Below are 24,296 nucleotides of genomic sequence, written 5' to 3'. Positions count from 1 at the left end.
CACTCATGTTACACAACTACCATCCTCCAATTGAAATTTCTAAAGTAACCTGGCACACTCTATTCCATGTCCAAACGAGTCAAAACAGTCTGTAAAGGCATAGGACGCACGACATAGTAGTGATAAAGTGACATGGTCTCTGGTTTCTTGTTTGATTAATGAGGCCTTCACATTTGTGTATAGCAGAAAGGCACCAGGGGACACTATACATTTTTATAACACTTTTTAATGTTTAGCTGGCCTAAAGTTTACCAGTGAGATCTGTGCACTGGATACAGAGTGTGTTGTCTTCCTATTTCCTTGTGAGGGTCTTAATACACCAAAAGGGTTAGTCTTCTCTCCTTGTAAAAGTAATTATTCTTTGTGAGTTTTCTGAACAAAGAAAATCATGAAAATACCAGCTAAAATCCACAAAAAAAATTTAAATTGATGTACATTGTCAAGAAGTATCCAAATCATGACCACTTCCAGTCCATGACCTCCTTAATCAGGATGCACATTCCAAACTAATAAAATCTTCTGACCAGGAGTTATGTAACGCATTCTCACCACACCCTTCCCTTTCCACAGAGGTCAGGTCAGATCACATCATGTCCTCTCACAATAACGTAGCCTTGGACCACCTTTCCTTCAGTAACTCTCAGCAGAGTGCACCTATGAAGGCGTGCGGCAGCATGACCTGGCCAACTCCACTACGCAAACACTACTGTGGAGGCAACGTGTCGTGGTACCAATCACTGCTAAGTACCGTCAGTAAGTCCACTGGGAGTCTTATTGTAGTGGTGAGTGGCGGTGCAATTAATTGCATCAGCCACAACGAAATGGTCGCCCCGCCCCGAGGTATTCCCGTGGCCTGGTGGGCGGCCGGGAGTCAATACCGCCCACCCTCCCCTCCAGCACTCACGGGTCATGTGTTGATGGGCAGCAGGGGGCGTGTCTCCCTCACTCCTGCAATCACCAGCAAATGACAGGGACAATCATTGTCTAACTTCACAGAAATTGACAATCGATGAGTGTCAGGAGCCAGCAGCTGACCACCGTAAACACTGGGCAGACTGTCTCCCCCGCAGGACTACACATCACGGAACTTCGTTGTCCCGACTCGCACCGTGGCGATCAATTCATTGACCAACTTTCGAGTGTACTGAGCCCAGCTTATTGCTGTGGAAAATTAACCTAGAGGTAATGCAATTCTTTCCCGATTCTTGTCTTTAGTCAATTATGAACACTGTTCATTCCTTCTTTCCTTTTCTAATTCAATGACAGCATTATCAAAGCGATACAATTGATATTAAATCGTTGCATAACGATTATGTATCATACAACTCTCTCTCTCTCTCTCTCTCTCTCTCTCTCTCTCTGATGTCGGGTGGAAGGGTGACATATACTGGGATACACGTAAGATAGTCCCACTAACTCGTCTTCTTGATGTCCCCGGAGTTCATTGGTCGATATAGCTTATTTGCTGACACAAATAGTGCATGTCTAAGGAGAACATCTCATTAGATAGGAGGCCACCACGAAATGCAGCCACGTCAGACGAGATGAAAACGACTACCGGTAATAGATATATAGATAATAAAGGTAATACATTAACTATCAACTAAGCAACTCTCGCAAAAAATGTAAACAATTAACCTTATATGAAACTATCTAGCCGGATATACAGCTACTAAGCGAGAGAGAGAGAGAGAGAGAGAGAGAGAGAGAGAGAGAGAGAGAGAGATGTATACATGCTCGAACTATGAGCCTCAATCACTCGCTTATTTGTCGGTTCCTCAAAACTTGATCTAAGAAAAAAAAAGTACGCTGGATGGTTTAACTTAATGTTAGCTTGAATTTCCCAGCTCCTCTCTCTCTCTCTCTCTCTCTCTCTCTCTCTCTCTCTCTCTCTCTCTCTCTCTCTCTCTGTGCGTATGCATGAAAGTATGTATTAATGATGAACGAAACGAGGGGATATTTTTATGGCGAGTTATTTTTCATCACAGCTGACAATCTATCATATACAAATATATTCTACAATCATTCATAGAACGATAAGGCAGTCCTTATCATGCAGCTCGCACGTGCGCGCGCACACACACACACACACACACACACACACACACACACACACACACACATATATATATATATATATATATATATATATATATATATATATATATATATATATATATATATATATATATATATATATATATATATATATATATATATATATATATATATATATATATATATATATATATATATATATATATATATATATATATATATATATATATATATATATATATATATATATACACTACAAGGCACCCCATTATTAAGAACGGTTGGAAAATAAAGATGTGAAGAAAATATAGTCTTCCAAATAGATCTGTGGGAAGAATGAAGGTGTGTGCAAACAATATATGCAAAACTTAAGGAAAATGTGGTAACTTGTTAATAAAATAGTACACGCTCTACTCAATCAGAGGAAGTATATTTAAAGGGATGGAGGGTTAAGCATGAATCATACAAAAAGGTAGTGACAGAGAGTACGTGTGGACTAACTAATGGAAGGATTGGATGCATGTAGAAACAGAGACAGGACATGCCTTCTAAATTACAACTACTAGATACAAAGACACACATACCTACACATCCACCTACACACACACACACACACACACATAACACTCATCACTCCCCGTAGCTCATAAAACATTGACTCACCACAGGCGGCTCATTTTGTTACTTCACACTGCGTTATCGGGACACGGACATCATGAAAACGCTGTTCTTATCTTGCCTTATCACAAGATAGGCAGGCATACCGTTGGGTGGTTCCTGTAGGGCGCCAGTCATCCCTCCAATCTGTCTTGACTCCGGAGAACGCTGCCATCCATACGTACAGTACACCTCTGCCCGTAACACTGAGCTCCGTGATTAGCAGCTCCACAAGTGTGCTAAGTGACCTTGGTATTGGCTGGTAAGTGACATCATAACTTATTAAAACGCCATTTACATCTCGCCCCTGTGCTAGGTAAGACTGATTCACTTCGTGAATTTCACTGTTGATATGTAGATCACATATTAAAAAAGCGTTATATTTTTCCGGAAATAAGCAGTGTCTCAATGTCAGCAGGCTGAAGTTATCTCTGTAATCCATTACCATCTTTCTGCACAGTTCGAAGTTATTTCTATAATAAGTACTTTGATATATTTGTACATGCGTATGTAGTTCACCGTGTTAATACTCACAATACTCGGGAAAGGTAACAAAACTCTTTAATTAATAAATCTTTCACTTCTGCCATGGCCGTCCTGTGCCGGGCCCTATCCCTCATGCGTGCAGTGTGTAGCTTTACTACTCTCTGAATCTTATCACAGCTATTTGATAGTCTCTTGATTAATCCTAAGATACAACGAAACATTTCTTTTCATTATACAGCCATTTCTTAGATTTATAATTGCTAGGCATTGGAAAATCTAACCAAAACAATATTATTTAATAATCATCGTGGAAGTGTCTGCAAGTGACTCTTGAAATTTCTCGTGGTTAGAGAAAGCAGAGCATTTTTTTTTTCTATAGAGGCCAAAGCTGCAGAAAGGTAACATAATACTAGAAAAAAATGGAAGTGAGGAGTCAGACACCAAATAGCCTACACTGTATGGCACTGCATCCTGTTTGCGTTTTAATGTAGAAACTATGTATATGTACAGGTGCATCCTAAGTAGGGGAGCACTATTTAACCACTTAACAATACCATTATGTGTTATCCAATAATGAGCTCTTTTCCTTCCAGAGGTGTAGATTTACGGTGAGCAGTGAGCAGCAAGGCATCATGGGTCAGGGAGAAGGAGCAGGAGAGGGTAGTGGTAGCACGGGGTGGTCCATCATGTGGCTCATCATTCTGCTGCTTGTTGGGTTCTGGCTGGCTGGAGTGTGTGCCTTCCTCTACATCATCCTCAACATCTTTGCTGCCTGCATTGAGGGTTTGAATGTAAGTAGGTCTCACGACGTTTATCTAGGCTTGCTTATTCCTTTTTGCTCTTCTTCCTTTAGGACTGGCATCTAAATGGGCCTGTATCTGTAGAGAACAGTAACAGAGATTTCGTAGTGAATGTCCCCGGCCACCATATATGCTTATTAGGCCAAATAGGTCGTATGTGGGATGGGTCAGCCTCCGATTCAGGGCGGAGTTATGCCATATAACTACATCCCATCAAACACTACATAAACATTACGTTTTGAAAAGTTAGCTAATTGATAATGTAAGGGAAGTTCGTGAAATATACGTAATGATTCGTTCACGTGACTCTCGAAGTGACTATATGTTGGATTTAGACTGTTTGGTATCTGTTACTTTTTAACGTAATTAAGACGTTAGGAAATATACGTGTTACATATCGTGTTACATTACGTGCTTAAAACATCATGATGAAACGTGCTACCTGCCAAGAGACTGTTCATGCAGCTAGTGGGAAGAGGGAGGGATGGATGGATTTTGAATAAGGCGCCGCAACTGGGAAGAGGGAGGGAATATAAGAATATGAATATAAAAAGCTGCATCTACTAGAATCGGCGAACTATTTTATAACTTGAGTGAGTTATGATTCTTTGCCTTCCCTTTGAAATTAGTACCTTCTTGAAGATTAGCCACGAGAGGAGACCACGAACACGAACCTTGTAAGTTTGGCAGAAGCAGGGTCAGAAGGTCGATCTGTCACTCGCTGGTAAATACAGCACATACGCAAAAGAACGGCTAACTTCAAGAGTAACTTGTGGGGGTGATGACTGATGATTACGTGTGTGTGTGTGTGTTATGATGATAAAAGAATAAGTGATTTAACATATCTTGCATAATAGATGAGAGGACCATTCTCTCATTTATGCTACCTTCCTATTTCTTTCTATCAAAACTTTCAGAAATTCAATTATCCTCACTTCTCTCTTCTCCCTTCTCGCCACCTCGACTCCTTTCAATATTCCATCTTGCTTGAGACTCTCCTCAAGGTGACAACCCTTGAAACGTTAAAACGTGGTTTCTCATGTCAGGCAGTCCCAGCAACTGGCGTGTTCCGGGGGTAATTACAAGAGGTCCAGGGGAGGGTAAAACTGAGGGATATTTAGACGAAGAGAATGGACCACAATTTAAGGGGTTTGAATCGACTGTACATTGCGTGAAAAAAGAACTAACTTAATTCTTCTATTCGTGACAGCCTGTGTGCGAGATACTGCTGAAGGGAGTGCAAGCGACAGGGACGTGTGCCCAGTATATGGTGAAGGGCACACCCATCAGTGAGGCCTTCAAGTGAGGACAGCCTGCCTCCGAATGATGCTAAACTAAATTATAATGAAGATCTGTTTTCCTTACAAATACGAGGCCTTCTCACAATGTTCATAAAAGATTTTAACTCTAGTGATTGCAGTAGATGAGTGACAGACAGGGATCACTTCTGGAAGCCAAGGATCCCATGGAATGTTTTCTCTGCAACACGATCTCCATCATCACCTGTGTAATTTTCATCAGTGACTAGTGTAAATGTTGTGTGTTATCTTCAAGTTCGGAACAATGTGTCTTTCCTATTCCCTCTTTTGTATCTTTAATAGTATTAAGACGTGATATACTGCACCCTGGCTCCCCTTTCTCCATTCTGCACTTACTCACTGAGAATTCAAGTCATCTTTTATTCAGTACTTCCCTTGCCCTCTCCTGCCTTTTCCTCCTCATATATATATATATATATATATATATATATATATATATATATATATATATATATATATATATATATATATATATATATATATATATATATATATATATATATATATATATATATATATATATATATATATATATATATATATATATATATATATATATATATATATATATATATATATATATATATATATATATATATATATATATATATATATATATATATATATATATATATATATATATATATATATATATATATATATATATATATATATATATATATATATATATATATATATATATATATATATATATATATATATATATATATATATATATATATATATATATATATATATATATATATATATATATATATATATATATATATATATATATATATATATATATATATATATATATATATATATATATATATATATATATATATATATATATATATATATATATATATATATATATATATATATATATATATATATATATATATATATATATATATATATATATATATATATATATATATATATATATATATATATATATATATATATATATATATATATATATATATATATATATATATATATATATATATATATATATATATATATATATATATATATATATATATATATATATATATATATATATATATATATATATTAGGTAACAATGTTGGTTAGGTGTTGAGCCAGAAAATTATGTGTAAATATTATTGAAATACGATGTAACTGAACTGCATTTTAAAAGTGAATGTTAAACTAAGCATATGATATTTCTGGCAACATGAGTTACTTGAAGCCAAAATCAAGAATAACTCAATGGGACAGAGAATCTCTTATTTCCACTTGGGTATCTGTTACCCATTACTCCACTGAGAGACCAACAACCCGCTGTTGTAACTTGGGCCGCTACATTCACCATTCACATAAGCCTGCTATTCCTTACCACCTTTCCCCTACTTAATAGTCTCATCTTTGTCCTTAAACACAATGTTTATCTATTCATCTATGTACCAGGAAAGCAATTCCACACAGAGAAATCCAAGCAAACCATTACACACACACACACACACACACACACACACACACACACACACACACACACACACACACACACACACACACACACACACACACACCATTCACACTTTTAGCCCAGTCAGCCACTAGACTGACTAGAGGAAGAGATAGTCTTATGGACCATTCCAGCTTAGACATAGCAACCCTTATCAAGTTTTTCCTTGGATATAATATGTACTGTTCTACTAAGTCTTCTGAATGTGGCACATAAATCTACACAAAATGCTGATCATAATTGTACATGAGTAACTATATAAAAAGTACATGTCATATGCTTCTAGTTAGGGGTTAATTAAAAGTACTTGATTTTCTCATAAATTAATAATTATAATGTATATTTCACCTAAATAACGTTTTTTTTTATATAAATATATCAAGCACACTCACAGTTTTGCTCTTTATACAAGTATCCTTACATGGAGCCAAACCTGGAGCAGAGAACAGAAATCAGTCTCCTGGTACATGGTGGTTCTCTTCAATGTCAGTTGTCAGGTACATACTGTACTCATAATTTTTTGGTGAGCAGAGTGACTTGGCTGTTAAGTCTCTCTAATTCTAGCTGCTTCTCTCTTAAGAGTCTTAAGACTACTACTAATTTTCAAGAACTTTATCTCACTTTTTCTGTCTAGTGTTTAGTCTCACCTCCATTAAGATATAAGCCTTCAGGTTGGGATCTGTCACATCCCTCTCAATAGTTCTCTCTGCTTCTAGTCCCCCATCACAGTAAAGGTCTGCTAATTTCTCTGCATACTCCACCCACACACAGTTGGGGCAGCCTGAGCCACAGCAGGTGGTGGGAGGTAGGACTTGCATATCACTTTGTGGATCCCTCAACTCACAAGGGTTTGGCAATGTAGGTTGTCCAGAGTTATTCTTTACTGAAGCACCCTTGTCAGGTAATGGTGTTGGTTTGTTGCTTTTCCTCCTGGTGATGCTGTTGGCGACTGGGAAGGGTGCGGCAAAGCTTCTCGGGTGTGCTGGGGTTACCCTGCGCAGGCAATACCATGCAGACATTGCTGCTGGCACTTCACTTCTACCTACTGACAAAAAAGTGTTAGTAATCAATGAAAAATTTAAATTGACACTTCATGAATGGATCAATAAAATATATTTCTAAATTATAGATAGTTTGGGAAAGGTCAAGTACCCTGAAATGAGAAGCAAGATAACAGGTCTGAACAAGAGGGAACTGCAGTGGGTAGGCAGACTTTTGATGGTTAAACACAAGTGCAGAGAGAGAGAGAGAGAGAGAGAGAGAGAGAGAGAGAGAGAGAGAGAGAGAGAGAGAGAGAGATTTAAGGATTAAATAATCCTCAAATTAAGTCATCACAAGGGAGCCCCCCTCCAATGAAGTAATTTGTCCTGCTGCTAGGCAACAAAGGCCATATAGCTGCTAGATGTCATTAGTGGGGTTCGAATAGGTGCCCCGCAATCTACCACCATCGTGGCAGAATGCGGTGCCTTAATCCGCGTGACCACTAAGGACACAGAGAGAGAGAGAAGCGAGACAGGAGGGGAGATAAATGAAGCAGAGAAGAACTTGTGAGGGAGATAGGGACAACCATCTTTAACGCAGAGCAATTATAACTAACAGTTAACCATGTCACAAAGGTTACAGATACAAGCAATAGAGTTTTATAGAAGTAACCCTTTCCAACTCAGACAAGGAATGTTTATTAAAAGGTAGTGTATGATGCTTCTTCAAATGGTGGGCAACATAATGAAGGAAATCAGCAGTGGAATTAATCATTAAATAAATGGACATAAACCTAACCGAACCCAACCCTCAGATGAAGGGGGGTGTTCAATACAGTCCACTCAATAACTTTATCTGCAGTAAGTAGGTAGAACACCCTGAGTGCCCCACACCAGGCCACGCAGCTCTAGCCAGCAATTCCTGTAACCTATGTGGCTTTGATCCTTAGGAACTCCTGCGTTCTTTCTTGCTCCTTTCCTTTTCTGCGTCGCTTTATTTTACTTTATCTGTACGATCATTTTGATTATGCACGCTTCATTTACATTTTCACGGTGCCTCTTTGCATTACTTTATTCACAGACATGCCCTATAGAGTGGGGCAAAGTTCTTCCACACTCACTGGCGCGTCCCCTTCAGATCTGTGGAGGCAAAACAATATCCACACATAGTCATACACACTCAGAAATTTCAGCTGAGGAGGCAAATCACTCTCACAGATACATCCCCACCGGAACTGGAGAGGCAAAACACATTCATATATACACTCACAAACACTTCCCTCCGGTGTGGACTGTGGACTGTGGGCTGTGGCCTCCGTGGACTCGTGGAGGCAAAACTTGAGTTTGAGCTTGAGCTTGAGTTGGGAGTCACCCAGCACACACTCGGCTTTCGGCCCTCGGGTGACCATTACTTCGGCTTCTTGTCTACTATTTAGGAGTTATGACTCAGTTTTCTTCTCAATTAGAAAAAAAAGAAAAGGAAAGTCAGTTACATTTCCTTTCATAGGCCCTCATATACCGATTGCGATGAAAATTATCATTCGACAGTTTTAATCAAGGATTCTGTATATTCTTGGTTTTAATAGAGAGTGTGGGCTTGGTGGGAAAGAGTGATCGAAGCGAGAACTGGAGGTGGAGGAACATGATTAAAGACCCTGGGACAGGATTGAAAAACCGTTTGAAACAGATGCAAAGAGACAACATGTATAGAAGGCAATGTGGAAAACTGCCTGCACCAACAATCAATCGTGTTAGGATAAGCAGGCCTCTACGCTGTTGTTTGTCCTAACAGTTTGGCGACGTATAGTACACTCCAATTCCCCGGTGCCCATCGTCCACTAATTCAAGCGTTCTTACAGTAAATTCCACCTACATATTCCCCCTTTTATCAGAAAAATGGAGGAGTATGAGTCAAATACTTATTTATTTGTGTTTATGATATACCCACTTATGCAGATTACGAGGATAACTAAAATTACCTACTTGTTCGAGTAGTACTCTAGTTCTGAGGCTTCACGATCTCATAACTATCTCCTGCACTTCAAAAACGGAGCACTCGTTATATTGACTGCCCACTTCTTATTCCTTACATTCTCTGGATTAGCCATGCACTTGCATTAATCTGATGAGCTCCTCCACACGCCTTGTCCATATGCTCGTAGTTTTTCTTTCAATCTGACGATTCACTTCACGTTTCATCCTCATTCACTCACATACCTTACGTTATGAATTAAGCTCACTCCATTTTCTCCGCCACTCTCTGCTTGATTCCTGCCACTCACTACCTCGGCTTGTCCCCTCATATACTCCTCTTTTGTCGCTCATCTAAACTCAGCCTTACTTTATAATCTTACCACAGCCTTTTTCTTTTTCTTACTCCTCGAAATCACTCCACTCTGCACTCTCCTCCAATCGCTTCTATAGTGCATAACTGCATATTTTTTGCCTCAACAGGGGCTGTCTATCTATCCAGCGTTCTGTACCATCCCTTCACCAGTTCACTTAAACCATTTCAGCTTAGCCCTATGCATGAGACGTGCCAGGCACATATAAAACTTCAAAAGACACCCTGACCAATAACCGGATCGAAATAAACTCATAATAACCTTGTGAAGCACCTACAGAACTTCAAAAAGACACTTCAAGCAACAACTAAACTAACCTGAACTCATATACCAGGCCTAATCTCCCAGCCTGCTTCTGTATTTCCTCCTTGCTATAACATGAACTCTTTCAAGAGGAAGGTTTCGAGACATGTACTTATCCTCCAATTTTGGATGATCGTTTTTTACCTTGCTTTAAGAACTTGCACCTTAGTGAGCCCCTTCGCTCCCTTTTTTTTTTTTTTTCGTTCTGTTTTATGTTCTATAGCTATGCTCTTCTCACATAAAAAGAGATGGTTGTTATCACTATTTGTTATGCATAACATTGATATATAGCATTCCTTTGGCAATTTCCCATTTAAATCAATCTGCGTATAAGTAAAACATCCATGCGTTCTTTACGCAAATATGTATTCTAAATTAATAGACATAATAAGTGCGAGCAAAATTTTGTGCGGCAAATGAATGTGGGGACAACAGTGATGGGACATATGAAAGATGGGAGGGTATACTTAGGGGGGAAGCCCTCGAGTGTTGTACTGTATGAAATTCTTGGTCACAGAGTTCAGTATACTCATACATTATAGCTAAATACGATATGGAAGGATGCGGGAAGGAAAGTATTCTCCGATTATTCTACTATGCAAAATTCTGATCTTAAGTTAAATATCATTATCATTAAAACAAAATGCGATATTTACTACAGTTGACATGATCGAGTAGTACATAGATTTTCACACACACAAAAAAAAAAAATAAATAAAATAAAAATAAATAAATAAATAAATAAACAAAATAAAAAAATGAATAAATAAATAAAGACAAATAAATAGAATAAATAAATAAAAGAAAATAAAAAAAAAAAATAACGAGCAATATCTGTGCAATAGTTTAAAGGAAATGACTCAGTGATTAGATTTACCGTGCAGTCATTATGAGTTTCAGGAACGATCAGATTAGTTGCATGCATGATTCTTGGAGGAAGTATTCTCAGAGGCCTGACAGTTTATAAATTGTGTTTCCTTGTGCTAAAAACCTGTGTTGAGAGTGGAAACGAGTATTGGAGGGACGAGAGAAGGTTGAGGAGAAGGTGGATGGAAGGAGGAGGGGAAGGCATCAGGTGGTCTGATCATCCGGGATCTTTGCTCGCTTGTTAAGAAGCAAACCGGTTCGCCGTAAATGAGAGGTTTATAACAAGTCACAGGTAGTCTAATGCAACAAAGTGGAATCTGGCTAGCAGAATCTTCAGATAAACTTCATAAATAGCCCCTAGAATCTTTTCAATGTCTCTACATTTTGGGTTAACTACATGTTGAGACCAGGGGGGGAGTCAGGCCTGGGAGGAGCAGGGAGGTGGTTTGTCCGAAAGGAATCATAGGAAGAAAACGACTTGCTTTCCTTGGCAGTTCCTCTTATCCTTTCATGTTTTTAACCATACCAGTATGTGTTAACGCAAATCAACTTCATTTGACTTATATACAAAGACGAAGAACACATGCGGATATAAACCACGACTGTGTGTCATCGAGTTTAGGAAAAAGATTCGGACACACCCGAGGCAATGAAGCTTGAGGTCCTAGCGGGCGATCAGTTTGGCTTAGCAAATTTATGAGTGCAGTGGTAGTGTGTTGGGTTGCGTTGCGTTCTTTAGGGGTCACGTGGCTAGTGTTTTAGTGCTCTGTCTCCACCCTCGCTGTCGTCTTTTCCATGTGTTGGTGAGTGTTATTTTCTGCGGTGTTAGTATTGAAGGTCAAGTTTTCATGTGATTATAACTAAGAGATTGTAATATTTCTGCCAGTGGGTGGAGCCGAAACGAAATTTGCAGTATGTAGCCTACTTGTAAGAAAATTAGAAGAGGTGATTATGAATGGATGGGTTTGAGTTGATTTAACATTAAACTATATAGTCACTCATTCAAACCAGTGTACATGAAATACCACGAGAACTAATCTTTTATATTCCATTTACAGGTAAGTACCATGTCACAGGTTCATCGCGGGACAACGCGGGACAGCGCTGGGAGCAACCCTTCGTACCAACAGATAAGGAAAGATACGGTTTCCTAGGTCGTTAGGGTGTTAGGTTGTTAGGCTGCTAACCTCTGATTGCCTTTCAGGTATATTAATAGTGTAGATTATTCCACAGCAATGCCATGAACAGCAGTGACGAGACACTTATAACGGATATTAAAGATGGGTGGAGAAAGACGCCACTTATAAAGGATATTAAAGATGGTTGGAGAAAGACGCACGATCCGCAGTTATACATAGGTAAGTGGAGTGTATGTATATAGCGACATTACTGTATATATTATGTCTATACTAGTGTACTAAGAGGTTTGCTGCAAGGTTATATTTTGCTCATTGAAAATTACATTTTTTACAGCATTGTGTGGAAATTGTTGGAGAGAAGATGGCATTGCGAGGAAGAGACGCTTGCTGCAGAAAAGCACGCGCACGCTACGATCTCGGAGGAAAAAGAAACTGGTTGAAGTGAAAGCTGCCGCTCCAGCTGGCAATGGAGTCAACGTGTCACGGTGAGGAAAATGGTCTTGCAAACATTAGGCTCTACTAAAATCATGGCTGCTGATCGCGCATATTACCTCCAAGGTCGTAATTTCAATAGGTTTAGGGAGTTAATTCCTTGGATTTAGGTGCTAATCTCATGGTCTTTCAGGTGCAAATCTCTCTAGGTATAGGAACTAATCTCATTTCCTTTCAGGTGCTAATCTTACTGCCTTTCAGGTGCTAATCTCACTGCCTTTCAGGTGCTAATCTCGTTGCCTTTCAGGTGCTAATGTCGTTGCATTTCAGGTGCTAATTTCAGTGACTTTCAGGTGCTAAACTCGTTGCCTTCCAGGTGCTAAACTCGTTGCCTTCCAGGTGCTAAACTCGTTGCCTTCCAGGTGCTAAACTCGTTGCCTTACAGGTGCTAAACTCGTTGCCTTACAGGTGCTAAACTCGTTGCCTTCCAGGTGCTAAACTCGTTGCCTTCCAGGTGCTAAACTCGTTGCCTTGCAGGTGCTAAACTCGTTGCCTTGCAGGTGCTAAACTCGTTGCCTTGCAGGTGCTAAACTCGTTGCCTTCCAGGTGCTAAACTCGTTGCCTTCCAGGTGCTAAACTCGTTGCCTTCCAGGTGCTAAACTCGTTGCCTTACAGGTGCTAAACTCGTTGCCTTACAGGTGCTAAACTCGTTGCCTTACAGGTGCTAAACTCGTTGCCTTACAGGTGCTAAACTCGTTGCCTTACAGGTGCTAAACTCGTTGCCTTACAGGTGCTAAACTCGTTGCCTTACAGGTGCTAAACTCTTTGCCTTACAGGTGCTAAACTCGCTTTGCCTTACAGGTGCTAAACTCGTTGCCTTACAGGTGCTAAACTCGTTGCTTTTCAAGTAGTGCTAATCTTCATACTTGGCTAATCTCATTACTCATTACAGTTGTTGGACAGTGATGGTAACCATCTTGGCCTGATGAGGTATGCTGTTCCATCAATTGACCTGTTCCCACCTCCTTCTCAACTTCACCATTTAGCTAAATCACGGCTTCACCATTAGCTAAATTTGTTTCAAAATCCGAGATATTGTACGTGTCAGGCAGACCAGGCAACAATGAGCAGCTGGCCATAGCGACACCCCCTTGAGGGGATAATAGTCCTACAGTGAGGGAGACCTGGAGCCATGCCATCAATTTTCTAATCACAAGTCTTTGCTGACTTTAAACATTAAAGTACAAACTGAGTGTTAATAAGACTGTCTTCAGAATTCATGCATAATTATTTTTTATGATTACCAGATTCTAAAGAATTAAACCAATAAAGAGTTTGTAAAAGCCTGATTCTTAATATTTACAGTGCTATCCAGCAAAATTATGCAAAGAATTCATATTGCATCCAGTATGATATTTACACTGAAATGAGACGAGTGAGTGAGTGTGTTTAATTGGTTTCTACTACTTGTTTATTTAGTGGGACAAACCAAATCCAAGACTATATGCTGAGTGCTGAAAAGATACTTACAGGAATATACGGTTTGGTTGGGCAAAATATGAAACCCCATTTCAAAGAAATATTTAATAGCATGGCAGGCACTGTTGCCTCCAAGCAGAGTGCATGAGCAGCATTATATCACAGTGCAGGAGTACATATGTCTAATAAAAAATATAGTTCATCTGAAAGTGAGGCACTGGACGGACAGCTTACGGATGGAGAGAGTTCTCTAACAGCATTGCAGGTTTATCCAGGCAGTAAAGTCACAACCTAGATCATCCACAACACCTCAGTGACAGTGGTGCTTCAGATTATAACACTGACAGATTCACAATGATCACCACATGATTTAAAATCATCACACATCTAGCCTTTAGTAAATAAAGCGAAAAAAAAACTAGTTAAGGAATGTTGGAAAATCTTAAGGATCCTTAACTTAACTAGAACAGATAAGAGATATTGCAGGTAAGAAACATACATATTTTATGAAAAAAGTTGGAGACATACAAAAATACAACCGTATGGAGTTAAGCTTGAATCATGAGAATTATAAAAATGCAAAAACCACGCACACATGCATACATACACACTTGATTATTGTTAACCCAATGGTGTCATTAAAACTAAGTACCTCCAGTAATAGCGATTATCACTGCATCTCAAGTGAGTCTTAACATAAGAATGCTTTGACTAGAAAAGACTAGCTTCAGTGGTATGCTATGAATACCAGTAATATCAAACACAAGGCAAAACACTTACTAAATTATTTACTCACGCCAAGGTGCACCCAAAGAGAGGTGCAGAGACAGGCAGGCATGTGACACATGCCTAATTGGTCCCCCTCCTCACACACTGGATACTGAACACCTGAGCTCACTATCCAAACAACCTGAATGGTGTCTTGCTCATAACAAGGTGCTTTGCCCCTGTGTGACTAATGAAGTGGTGTAGTAAACAGCTAAATTGTTACACAAGATGTTTCATAACTCCTGTTTACCCCATTATTCAATATTGTCCCAGAAGTATTCAGCATAATAAATACATTTGTGATTATCAATAGATGAGGTTGTACAAATCATGACTGATAAACTGTTAGTCGTCAGTCATCAAATACCTACCTCACGATTCATCACCAGATTCTAAGAATGTATTAATAAATTTCATCCACAGCAGTTCAGTTACACTACTTAATCTATACTTGTTAAAAAGAAATTACTCAGATGTATCTGTAGCTATTCAAATGTACTGTACCTATCACATTACAGCTGCTTGCACCAAATGAGTGAAACTAGGAAAAAAAGAATTATATTCCCAAAAATATCAAGAGTATATCCCCAAAGTATAAACTAAGTGATGATGAAAAATTGACATTTCTTTGATACATCCTCGACTCTCTTTGGTATTGTAAAACTACATACGATCTTTCAGGTACTACACACATTAGATAAACCTATTAAGCAACATCAGAGCCCCTGCATCCACACTCAAATACAGAAATAATTAGATGAAAGATGGGTTCATATTTGAATAACCTGTGTGCATAAATACAGAAATAATTAGATGAAAGATGGGTTCATATTTGAATAACCTGTGTGCATAAATGTCCTAATTCTGCCACCACAACCATCATAATTCCCCAAATGGCTACCTGAAATCTACAGAATGTGTTAGGAGAGAGAGAGAGAGAGAGAGAGAGAGAGAGAGAGAGAGAGAGAGAGAGAGAGAGAGAGAGAGAGAGAGAGAGAGAGAGAGAGAGAGAGAGAGAGAGAGAGAGAGAGACTGACTGACTGACTGTCTGGAGGTTCTCTGTGTTGTTCCAACTGAAAATCCAAACTTAAATTCAGTGTGTGCTTCAATATTATTTATGATATTGTAGCTGAAAATTCTCCAGCATGTGATGAAGTGAGCAAACTATAAGCTAAGATCCTTCTTGAAAATTAAACAGAAGAGATGACAAAGTCACCTTTTCATGGTCCCAGTAAAAAGAAAGAATACCAGGCAGGTGCTAGGCATAACTCCCACAAATCACTGCATCACAACATCTATCCTCACCTTCTTGCCATCTGCTCTCCTTCACTCTGACAGTGTTGAAGAGAGATGGAATAAGATTTCCAACTCTCTCATTTTAACACAAAGCACATGATCATTGTATTTTACTGTAAATTATGAAAAAAAAAAAAAAAAAAAAATAAATGTACTCTAAATGTACTCTGACTTTACAGCTTAATGGTGTGCCTATCTGTTCAATTAACTTAATAAACCTTTCTTAGTGCAATGAACTATTTCACTCGCTGTCATATACTGACATACATATCAAATAAAACATTGTGCATTAACTGAACACATCTTTCAGCTACAAGAGAAATTACATCAAATGCAGGGGCTCTAGAGCATTTTCTCAAGTGACTTTCTTCCCTTTTCCATTTGCCAGAGAAATATCCTTTGTAACCACACAAATATCACTTGTCTTTGTAAGGCTCCACAGAATGGATGGAAGCAATCATTCTGTGGCTTCTAGCATCAATCTTAACACACCTTACAGTGTGTATAAACTTAAAGAAAGAAACCAAACAGTGAACAGAAATACTTTAAACAAAGAAAACCACCACCAGAAAAAAAATTCTTCAAGAGGTGTGCACATAAAATCCTTTTGGGAACTCCACCTACATTACTTTCCCAGCAGCAGCAGCAGCAACAACAGCAGCTGTGGCACACCCTTGGTCCACTGGTGCTTGGCATGAGTAGGGATTCACATGGTCATACTCATGGAGGCATATGAAAAGAAGGAATCGATCTGCCTGTGGCCAATGCTGGAGTCTGGAGTGACGTAGACCCCCGTGTTATGTGCCAGCTGTCATGGAAGAGGAAGACACACTCAGAATCATTCTTGTTAATACTTCCACAAATAAAACTTCTATTCAAATCTTATACTGCCAAGTACTTGTTCATAGAGAAAGGGTAATTAACAGTACTTTATTTTTAGGTGTCAAAGAATCATTGATTGCAGCTGACTACATTCTGAATTTTATTGAACTCATATCTATCTGATTAGTTCTCAGCAGTCCACATTTGTGGATACAGCAGCCTGGCTCAGTGAAGAAAAGATCAATGAAAAGAGCTTCCTTGTATTATTAACACTGAATAATTTGAAAGACAGATAAAACACCACTACTGATGAGACACCAATACTTTCTTGAGTAAAACTAGCTTTAGAAAGTAATGTTTTCTTAACATCTCTATAAGAGTTTTAAATAACCTTCAAATCCTCATCTTCTTCAAATGTCCCCTGAATCTACTAATGTAAATTTTTTACACATTTTTGAGGTTACAAAAAATGTTTTCATTATTGTTACATATCTATACCATAAGCCATTCAGATAAAAAATGTGGCAACATTGATAAACTAGTGAAGGAGAAACTCACCACAGTGCATGCTTGGTGTACATCAGTGCCCAGGCACAGGAGGGCGATGATGGGACCTCGACTCACAGCAGCCTTGTGCTCGCTGCCTTGAAACACCCGCACTGCATCCACAGCCTCCATCTTCACCTCTCGACTGTGCTGAATTCTACAGTCTGCCTGAAGAGAGAAGTACAAACATACATCAACCTATCAAATCACATGAAAAAGGAATATAACATAACATAACATAAATAATAGGATAACAAAGGGCCACCAGGGCCCATCTAGGTTATCCTGTATCAGTCGCACAGCGACCTCGTCATCAGTACTTAAAGATACACTTACAAGTACACAATACATTATATACTAATTCTAAATATTTGGCCCATTAACAGGGCTAAGTCCTGCAGCGAAATCCTCTACAATTTATGGTCCCCATACATGGGGATCATGTCTTATTTAACTATAGTAAATTTCTTATAAAAACTATCATGCAGTGCTATACATAATTATAAATCTAATAAATTTAAGTGCTTATCTAATCTGTTTTTAAACATTGTCAAACTAGTGCTATTTACAACCGTCTCTGGCAATGCATTCCAGAAGTCTACCACTCTATGACTAAAGAAATATTTTCTTATATCTAACCTGCAGCCTTGCTTTCTAATCTTCCTGCCATGATTTCTAGTCCTATTTCCCTCCTCTAAGGTAAAGAAAGATCTCACATCTATGTAGTTTGTATCTGAGAACATTTTAAATAACTCTATCATATCCCTCTTATACATCTCCTCTCAAATGAAAACATGTTTAATTCCTTTAATCTATCTCTATACTCCAGGCGCTTTAATGCTGGTATCATCCTAGTTGCTCTTCTCTGAACTGCTTCTAACATGTTGATATCCTGCCTATAGTGGGGTGACCAGGCCTGTATGCAATACTCTAAATGGGGCCTAACATAGGAATTATATAAGCTACGCACCACTTCCTTACTTTTATAACTAACATTTCTATTTATAAAACCCAGGATCCTATTTGCCCTATTTCTTGCTTCTAAACATTGCTTTGAAAATTTCATAGTCCTGTCTATCACTACTCCTAAATCCTTTCCTTCCTCTACTGCCTCTAGCCAACATCCCTCCATCTCATAGTTAAAGTTTGTGTTGTCTTTACCTAAATGCATAACCTGACACTTTTCAGAATTAAACTCCATCTGCCACCTGTCTGCCCATGCTATCAGCCTGTCCAGGTCTCGTTGTATTCTGTAATTGTCCTTTTCACCCTGTACTGCACATGCTATCTTAGTATCATCTGCAAACTTTGATACTTTGCTACTAATTCCTATATCTAAATCGTTAATGTACACCAAGAAAAGAAGAGGTCCTAGCACTGATCCTTGGGGTACCCCACTAACCACTTCCTTCCACTCAGACATTGCCCCATTTAATACTACTCTCTGTTTCCTATCAGAAAGCCATTCACTAATCCAATCAACTAACATACCCCCTATCCCATGTAGTCTCAATTTGTACACTAGCCTCCTATGCGGTACCTTATCAAACGCCTTGCTAAAATCTAGATATATAACATCTATGCTATTTCCATCATCTAACTCCTTGGTAATATATTCTAAGATATCGAATAATGGAATCTCGTGCTTAAGGATCATATCTATACAGCATACAACAAAAAATATGTAGGCATATGCAGCATTTTCTCCAAAAGGTAACTTTTGTTAGCAAGTGGTATTACATCATATCTTTAGTGACACATTTGTGTTCAGCATTATATAATGTACTACATAATAAGGATCCAGGGATTGATAATTTCAACTTTGAAATTATGATTTACAATAAGGTCAATATAAGCAGAGTACTCACCACCTGACTCCTAAGGCCAGCAATGAATGTGGTGGCCCTGTGGTGCTGGTCGCTGTCGTAGAAAAGGATGACAAGGGCAGCTTCCTGACCGTGATACTGAGGGGACCCCAGTGTGTAGGGCACCACACTGGACTCTTCCACCACACTCAGACCCACACTGGAAAGAATTCAACCTGCCTCACACCACTATATACAGAACAGTTTAACTACATCCTACGCTTGCATTTCTGTATTACCAAAGCTGAGACCAACTGTGAGAGCTACTAGTTGTTCTCTAGCCTTGAATGTGTTTCATTTTCTTCACACCATACTAAACAGTCAGCTGGATCACATCCTGCCAGATCACATCCGGCCACATTATAACTTGAACAACAAGGTGCAGCAGGCACAAATTTCTATTCCTGTTTATCACAAACAATTACTTTTTGATGAGAAAAGAATGCAAGATAAAAAAGAAACAGTATATGAAATATGGAAGAAAAGAAAAAGTCAAAAGATCTTATTTGAATAGAGCAATATAAAAAGATGAGAAACAACATCAGGGAAGCACCAATACAAAGGCCAAGCTTCCTAAGCTACACCTAACCTGACCTGAGATATTACACAGTATTATCTGTACTTTAAGCTAACCTGAAAATTAAGATCTCTTTGGTGGTCACTCAACATTAATGGACTTTTGAGCCTGAACCTGCATGTTTGTGTAGAGCCTGAATCCCAGATAACATCATTCACTACATAGCATGAGCATAGTAAATTATGTGCCATGCAATACCACTCTGCTCAAAACTATGAGCATACCAAGACATTCAATCCAAATTAAACTCCTAGTAGTGCCCCACCACCATTAATACATTAATAGACCTTGCTGGTATCCATTGCTTCTGCACAAGATGCTCAGTCCTTCACTACAAAACCTCTGGCTAACATTACTTGCAAGGAAATGGTGTACCTGAAGACATAAGCTACCCTAGTATTTCACAAATAATTTTTTATTTGCTACACTGTCCATATTAACAAGATAGCCAACCACGTAAATAAACCACCTAGAACTTGACCACACCACCCATAGAACACCTCCACTCCCAACACACAACACTGAAACATTTCTGTACTGCATCCGACTGCTTTCAAAAAGGCTCTACAAGAGTTGAAGCAACGTAGGTGCTTAAATGCGTATTTTTCTTTTTCTAGTTCTAGTGATATATCATTAAGAGAAATACCCTTGAGAATCTGATTAATCATCTCTATGGCCTTTGAAAATAATTTTGGCGAGAGCAAAGTGTCGTTGAGTTTCACCTGGCAAGGGATTGGGTCCTGGGCAAAGGGAATGCATGAGGCAGGGCAGAGGGCTGGGTGATGGTGCTCCAGTTGGTCTCCCCATCCACTGGCGTGAAGTCATACACATTGGACCAGTTGTTGTTGAACACACTCAGACTGGCCTTGCTGAAGTGTTCTGGTGACAAAACACAATACTTATACTACAGCAATGTTCAGTAAGGTGTGGACTCACAAAGCAGCAGCACCTGCTCCCTGTTATATCATTTGCACACCAGTAGCAGTAAAATAATGATAATTATAATAGTATGTTATAATAATAATAATAATAATAATAATAATAATAATAATAATAATAATAATAAGAAGAAGAAGAAGAAGAAGAAGAATATTAATAAGCTGATGAAGAGGAGGATGAGGAGGAGAAGGGAAAAGAAAAGGAGGAAGTGGAGGAGGAAGAGGAGTTTAAAAAAGATGAGCAATGTCTTCACCTTTGAGCTGCGGATAAAAAGCTTGGAAGCAGCCAAACTTCATCTTGCTGGACGCCTCAATGATGGGCTGAGTCTGGCACAGCAGATACACCTCCAAGCGGCAGCAGTCTCGAGTCCTGAACTGGCCACACGCACCCACCACCACACACTCCTGACAGTCCCTCACAAACACGCTGCAATATCATTATCAACATTACTATTGATGGTGAAAGAAGTGAATTGCACAGGTCATATATTCAATGAGTGGTAGATGAATGGAATGGACTCATAATCAGGTTGTTAGTGCTAAGTCATTAAGGAGCTTTAAAAGAAGATTTGACAGATATATGGATTGGGATAATAGGTGGGGCTAGGTTAGGTATATTTCACACAGGGACTGCCACCTATAAGTCTGATGGTTTTTTGCAGCTTTCCTTATTTTCTTATGTTTTTTTATGTTTTTAATGTTTAAAATATAATTAAGGAGTAAATTCATTGTTTTAAAAATTGGTTTAAAGTTATTGCATTTCTATCTCTCACCCTAATTACCTTCCTTTTTTTTATTGTTTTCTTTTTTTTTTGCATTCATTCATCTCATAACTTAAGTCTTTTCATTCTGTGTCTTGTTGTTTTGTATTCACTTAATTAAAAAAAAATACCCTTCACCCACATTGTCATAGGATCCCATTGGTGTTAAGAACCCTTCCTAAGTAATGAAAATAGACTTGGGCTCCTTACATGATCTTGTCCCATGATATTGGCAAAACACTTTTGCCCAGCATAAGAAATGTATGGTGGGAAAAAAAAGAAATATTTTGACAGTAAAGGAAAAATGTTACTTCTTAGGTTAAAAAGAACTTTGACACACTTAGAACATATTGTTACACCACCACACACACACACACACACACACACACACACACACACACACACACACACACACACAGCTTTGCATTTTCATAATTCAGGCTCACATCAGGTTAGAGCTTCCTCAACTGTACCAGGAAGGAATGTTGGTATAGTGAAGTGTCTGGGCAGTGAAGGTAGACATCTCACCTGCCAGTTGTGGGGCCAATGAAGATAGTACAGTCAGAGCAGTCGTCGATGGTAATGGTGTTGATGTGGTCCAGGAGAAAGATCTGTGAAGACTGACAATTCTGGATGATGAACTGCTGGCCATTAATGGTCCCTGGAACTCTGCCGGCCTCCTCTCCTCTCAGACCCTCCAAAGTGAAGTCTGCCGGGTCAACTTTGTCTTTCCGGTCCCTGCAAGACACATATGATTGACAACACAAGATTTGGTATGTGGAGGTGAAGCTTAATTCTGTGATGTGTAAGCTCCACAAGTCATCTGAAAGTTAATTAATGCTGAAAGGTACTTGGCTGTCATAGAGTTTACCTGTAAGGGAGTTTTTTTGTTTTTTGTGCAAGAGGAAAAAATCTGGCCAAGAGTAACAAAAATGGTTAAATAATAAGGCCCACTTTGAGGTTAGTCCCCAAGTAGATCGGAAAGAGTTAGTCAAAAGAATAGGATAAATGTCATATAACTTCCCTCTTAAATGAGTTCAGGTCATAGGAAGATAGAAATACAGAAGCAGCTAGGGAGCTCTTATGCCACTACTTTACTTACTCATTAATCATTATAGCTATATCATATAAGCAATGAGGACTGTTATTTTACTATGGCACATCATGCAGCCCATCAAGCAGGAATAATCAGACATTTCCACAGATACCAACAATTAATGCAGGCCAGAAAAAATTCCCTTAGTCTTCATAATGGTCGACACTTTATGATCAACTCTATGGTACTGAACACAACTTACGAACGGTACAGCAGCAAGGGTCACACATGAGTTCAGCAGCGGCAGCAAGGGATACCCACATACCTCACCTCGTCTGGCCTCACTGGTACCACTGCCCATTCATGCATACATGTGGCAGCAGAGACACAACCCTAGACAATGTTATTCCCTGTGCCAGTGTAGGTTAGGCATGCCCCACCCTTCAACCATCACAACCCTGTGGTACATACACGCCACACCTCACAGCTGTGCATCTCTTGGCGCTTATGGAGAATAGGGGTCCCGATTTTGCTGGGCCAGTCATTTAGTCATTTGCTGATATGAATCGTTTTGTATGCATTTCTGTTGCAGTGTGTGTGTGTGTGTGTGTGTGTGTGTGTGTGTGTGCTATCTAAGGGAATTCATCCCATTTATTCTCTCTCCTGGCAAGAGAGGTACATAATAAGTGGAAGAGAACGTGATGTTGTGGAATAGATTGTCATAGGAAAGTCTGAGAGAATAAAACAAATAAATTAAGCAAATAAGTAAGTGAATGGATAAGAAAATAAGTATATACAGTTGTATTAGCTGGTAACCTGTGTCGCCTCGGTAGCTGGCACTGGCAGTATCCTCGCTCCGCGGTAATACTGTAACATAAATCCACATGTGGATTGGTTCTCCAGGATTGCCCATCTCTGCACCACAAAGCGACAATGCCCTCCGCAATAGCCTCTCCCCATCATAAATAAGCTTTGAAAGGACAAACTGCGTACACACAGGGCACGCCCCGCTCAACACTTCCATTCTGCGGCACATGCTCTCCACACTTCACTCTGAACCACAAGCCACCCACACCCTCTGCAGCAGCCTCGTCTCACCATGAATAAGCTTTTGGAGGCTCCTCGACCTTCGTCACCGCCTCCTCCCGCCCGCTACTCTGGACACACCCCATTCTGCCTCGCACCGTAGACTTTTCCCGCGAAGAATTTTTGGTGTGGACAGCATACAACTCCCAGGTCGGAAACTCCACTATTTTTGGTGACTTTATAAGTGATACTAAAATAGATAAAGCATTTTCATATTTTCCCATTACATTTATTA

General features: G+C 39.1%; 4 protein-coding genes and 1 long non-coding RNA gene across 8 annotated transcripts in view; 2 read left to right on the top strand and 3 right to left on the bottom strand.

The window, feature by feature from the left end:
• Positions 1-2,950, bottom strand: part of LOC123511521 (apoptosis-resistant E3 ubiquitin protein ligase 1-like) — a 53,365-nt gene extending 50,415 nt beyond the window's left edge. The window contains exon 1 of one of the 3 annotated variants that reach the window (XM_045267493.1): positions 2,823-2,950. The gene's annotated coding sequence lies outside the window, so the exon portion shown is untranslated. Of the gene's footprint in view, positions 1-904; positions 1,074-2,721 lie in introns of those variants that run through there. The other 2 variants (XM_045267494.1, XM_045267492.1) reach the window with 2 other exon arrangements.
• Positions 2,839-5,582, top strand: LOC123511522. Its single transcript, XM_045267496.1, has 3 exons — positions 2,839-2,977; positions 3,795-3,992; positions 5,212-5,582. Exons 2-3 carry the CDS (start codon positions 3,834-3,836, stop codon positions 5,305-5,307), a joined length of 255 nt encoding a protein of 84 aa, XP_045123431.1. The 5' UTR covers positions 2,839-2,977; positions 3,795-3,833; the 3' UTR covers positions 5,308-5,582.
• A 1,550-nt stretch (positions 5,583-7,132) lies between these two features.
• LOC123511520 lies at positions 7,133-9,227 on the bottom strand. 2 transcript variants are annotated; one of them, XM_045267490.1, is made up of 2 exons: positions 9,072-9,227; positions 7,133-7,866 (listed from the first exon to the last, which is right to left on the bottom strand). In XM_045267490.1, the coding sequence occupies exons 1-2, from the start codon at positions 9,208-9,210 to the stop codon at positions 7,439-7,441; spliced, it is 567 nt and encodes a 188-aa protein (XP_045123425.1). In that variant the 5' UTR covers positions 9,211-9,227; the 3' UTR covers positions 7,133-7,438. The 2 variants fall into 2 exon arrangements, with proteins under 2 accessions (XP_045123425.1, XP_045123426.1); XM_045267491.1 differs by having other exon boundaries at positions 7,133-7,863; positions 9,072-9,225.
• Positions 9,228-11,580: 2,353 nt separating this feature from the next.
• On the top strand, positions 11,581-14,323 carry LOC123511519. Its single transcript, XR_006676852.1, has 4 exons — positions 11,581-12,119; positions 12,375-12,674; positions 12,790-13,700; positions 13,749-14,323. It is a non-coding gene; the product is annotated as an uncharacterized LOC123511519 (long non-coding RNA).
• Positions 14,324-14,456: 133 nt separating this feature from the next.
• Positions 14,457-24,206, bottom strand: LOC123511518 (protein XRP2-like). The gene is made up of 7 exons (XM_045267488.1): positions 24,074-24,206; positions 22,468-22,677; positions 21,433-21,605; positions 20,963-21,119; positions 19,667-19,823; positions 17,811-17,966; positions 14,457-17,238 (listed from the first exon to the last, which is right to left on the bottom strand). Exons 1-7 carry the CDS (start codon positions 24,145-24,147, stop codon positions 17,137-17,139), a joined length of 1,029 nt encoding a protein of 342 aa, XP_045123423.1. The 5' UTR covers positions 24,148-24,206; the 3' UTR covers positions 14,457-17,136.
• Positions 24,207-24,296: the final 90 nt, after the last annotated feature.

Source organism: Portunus trituberculatus, chromosome 31, assembly GCF_017591435.1.
Source record: "Portunus trituberculatus isolate SZX2019 chromosome 31, ASM1759143v1, whole genome shotgun sequence".
In the NCBI taxonomy this organism is placed as follows: domain Eukaryota; kingdom Metazoa; phylum Arthropoda; class Malacostraca; order Decapoda; family Portunidae; genus Portunus; species Portunus trituberculatus.
Note: the sequence above shows the minus strand (reverse complement) of the source record. Positions and strands in the feature narration are given on the sequence as shown.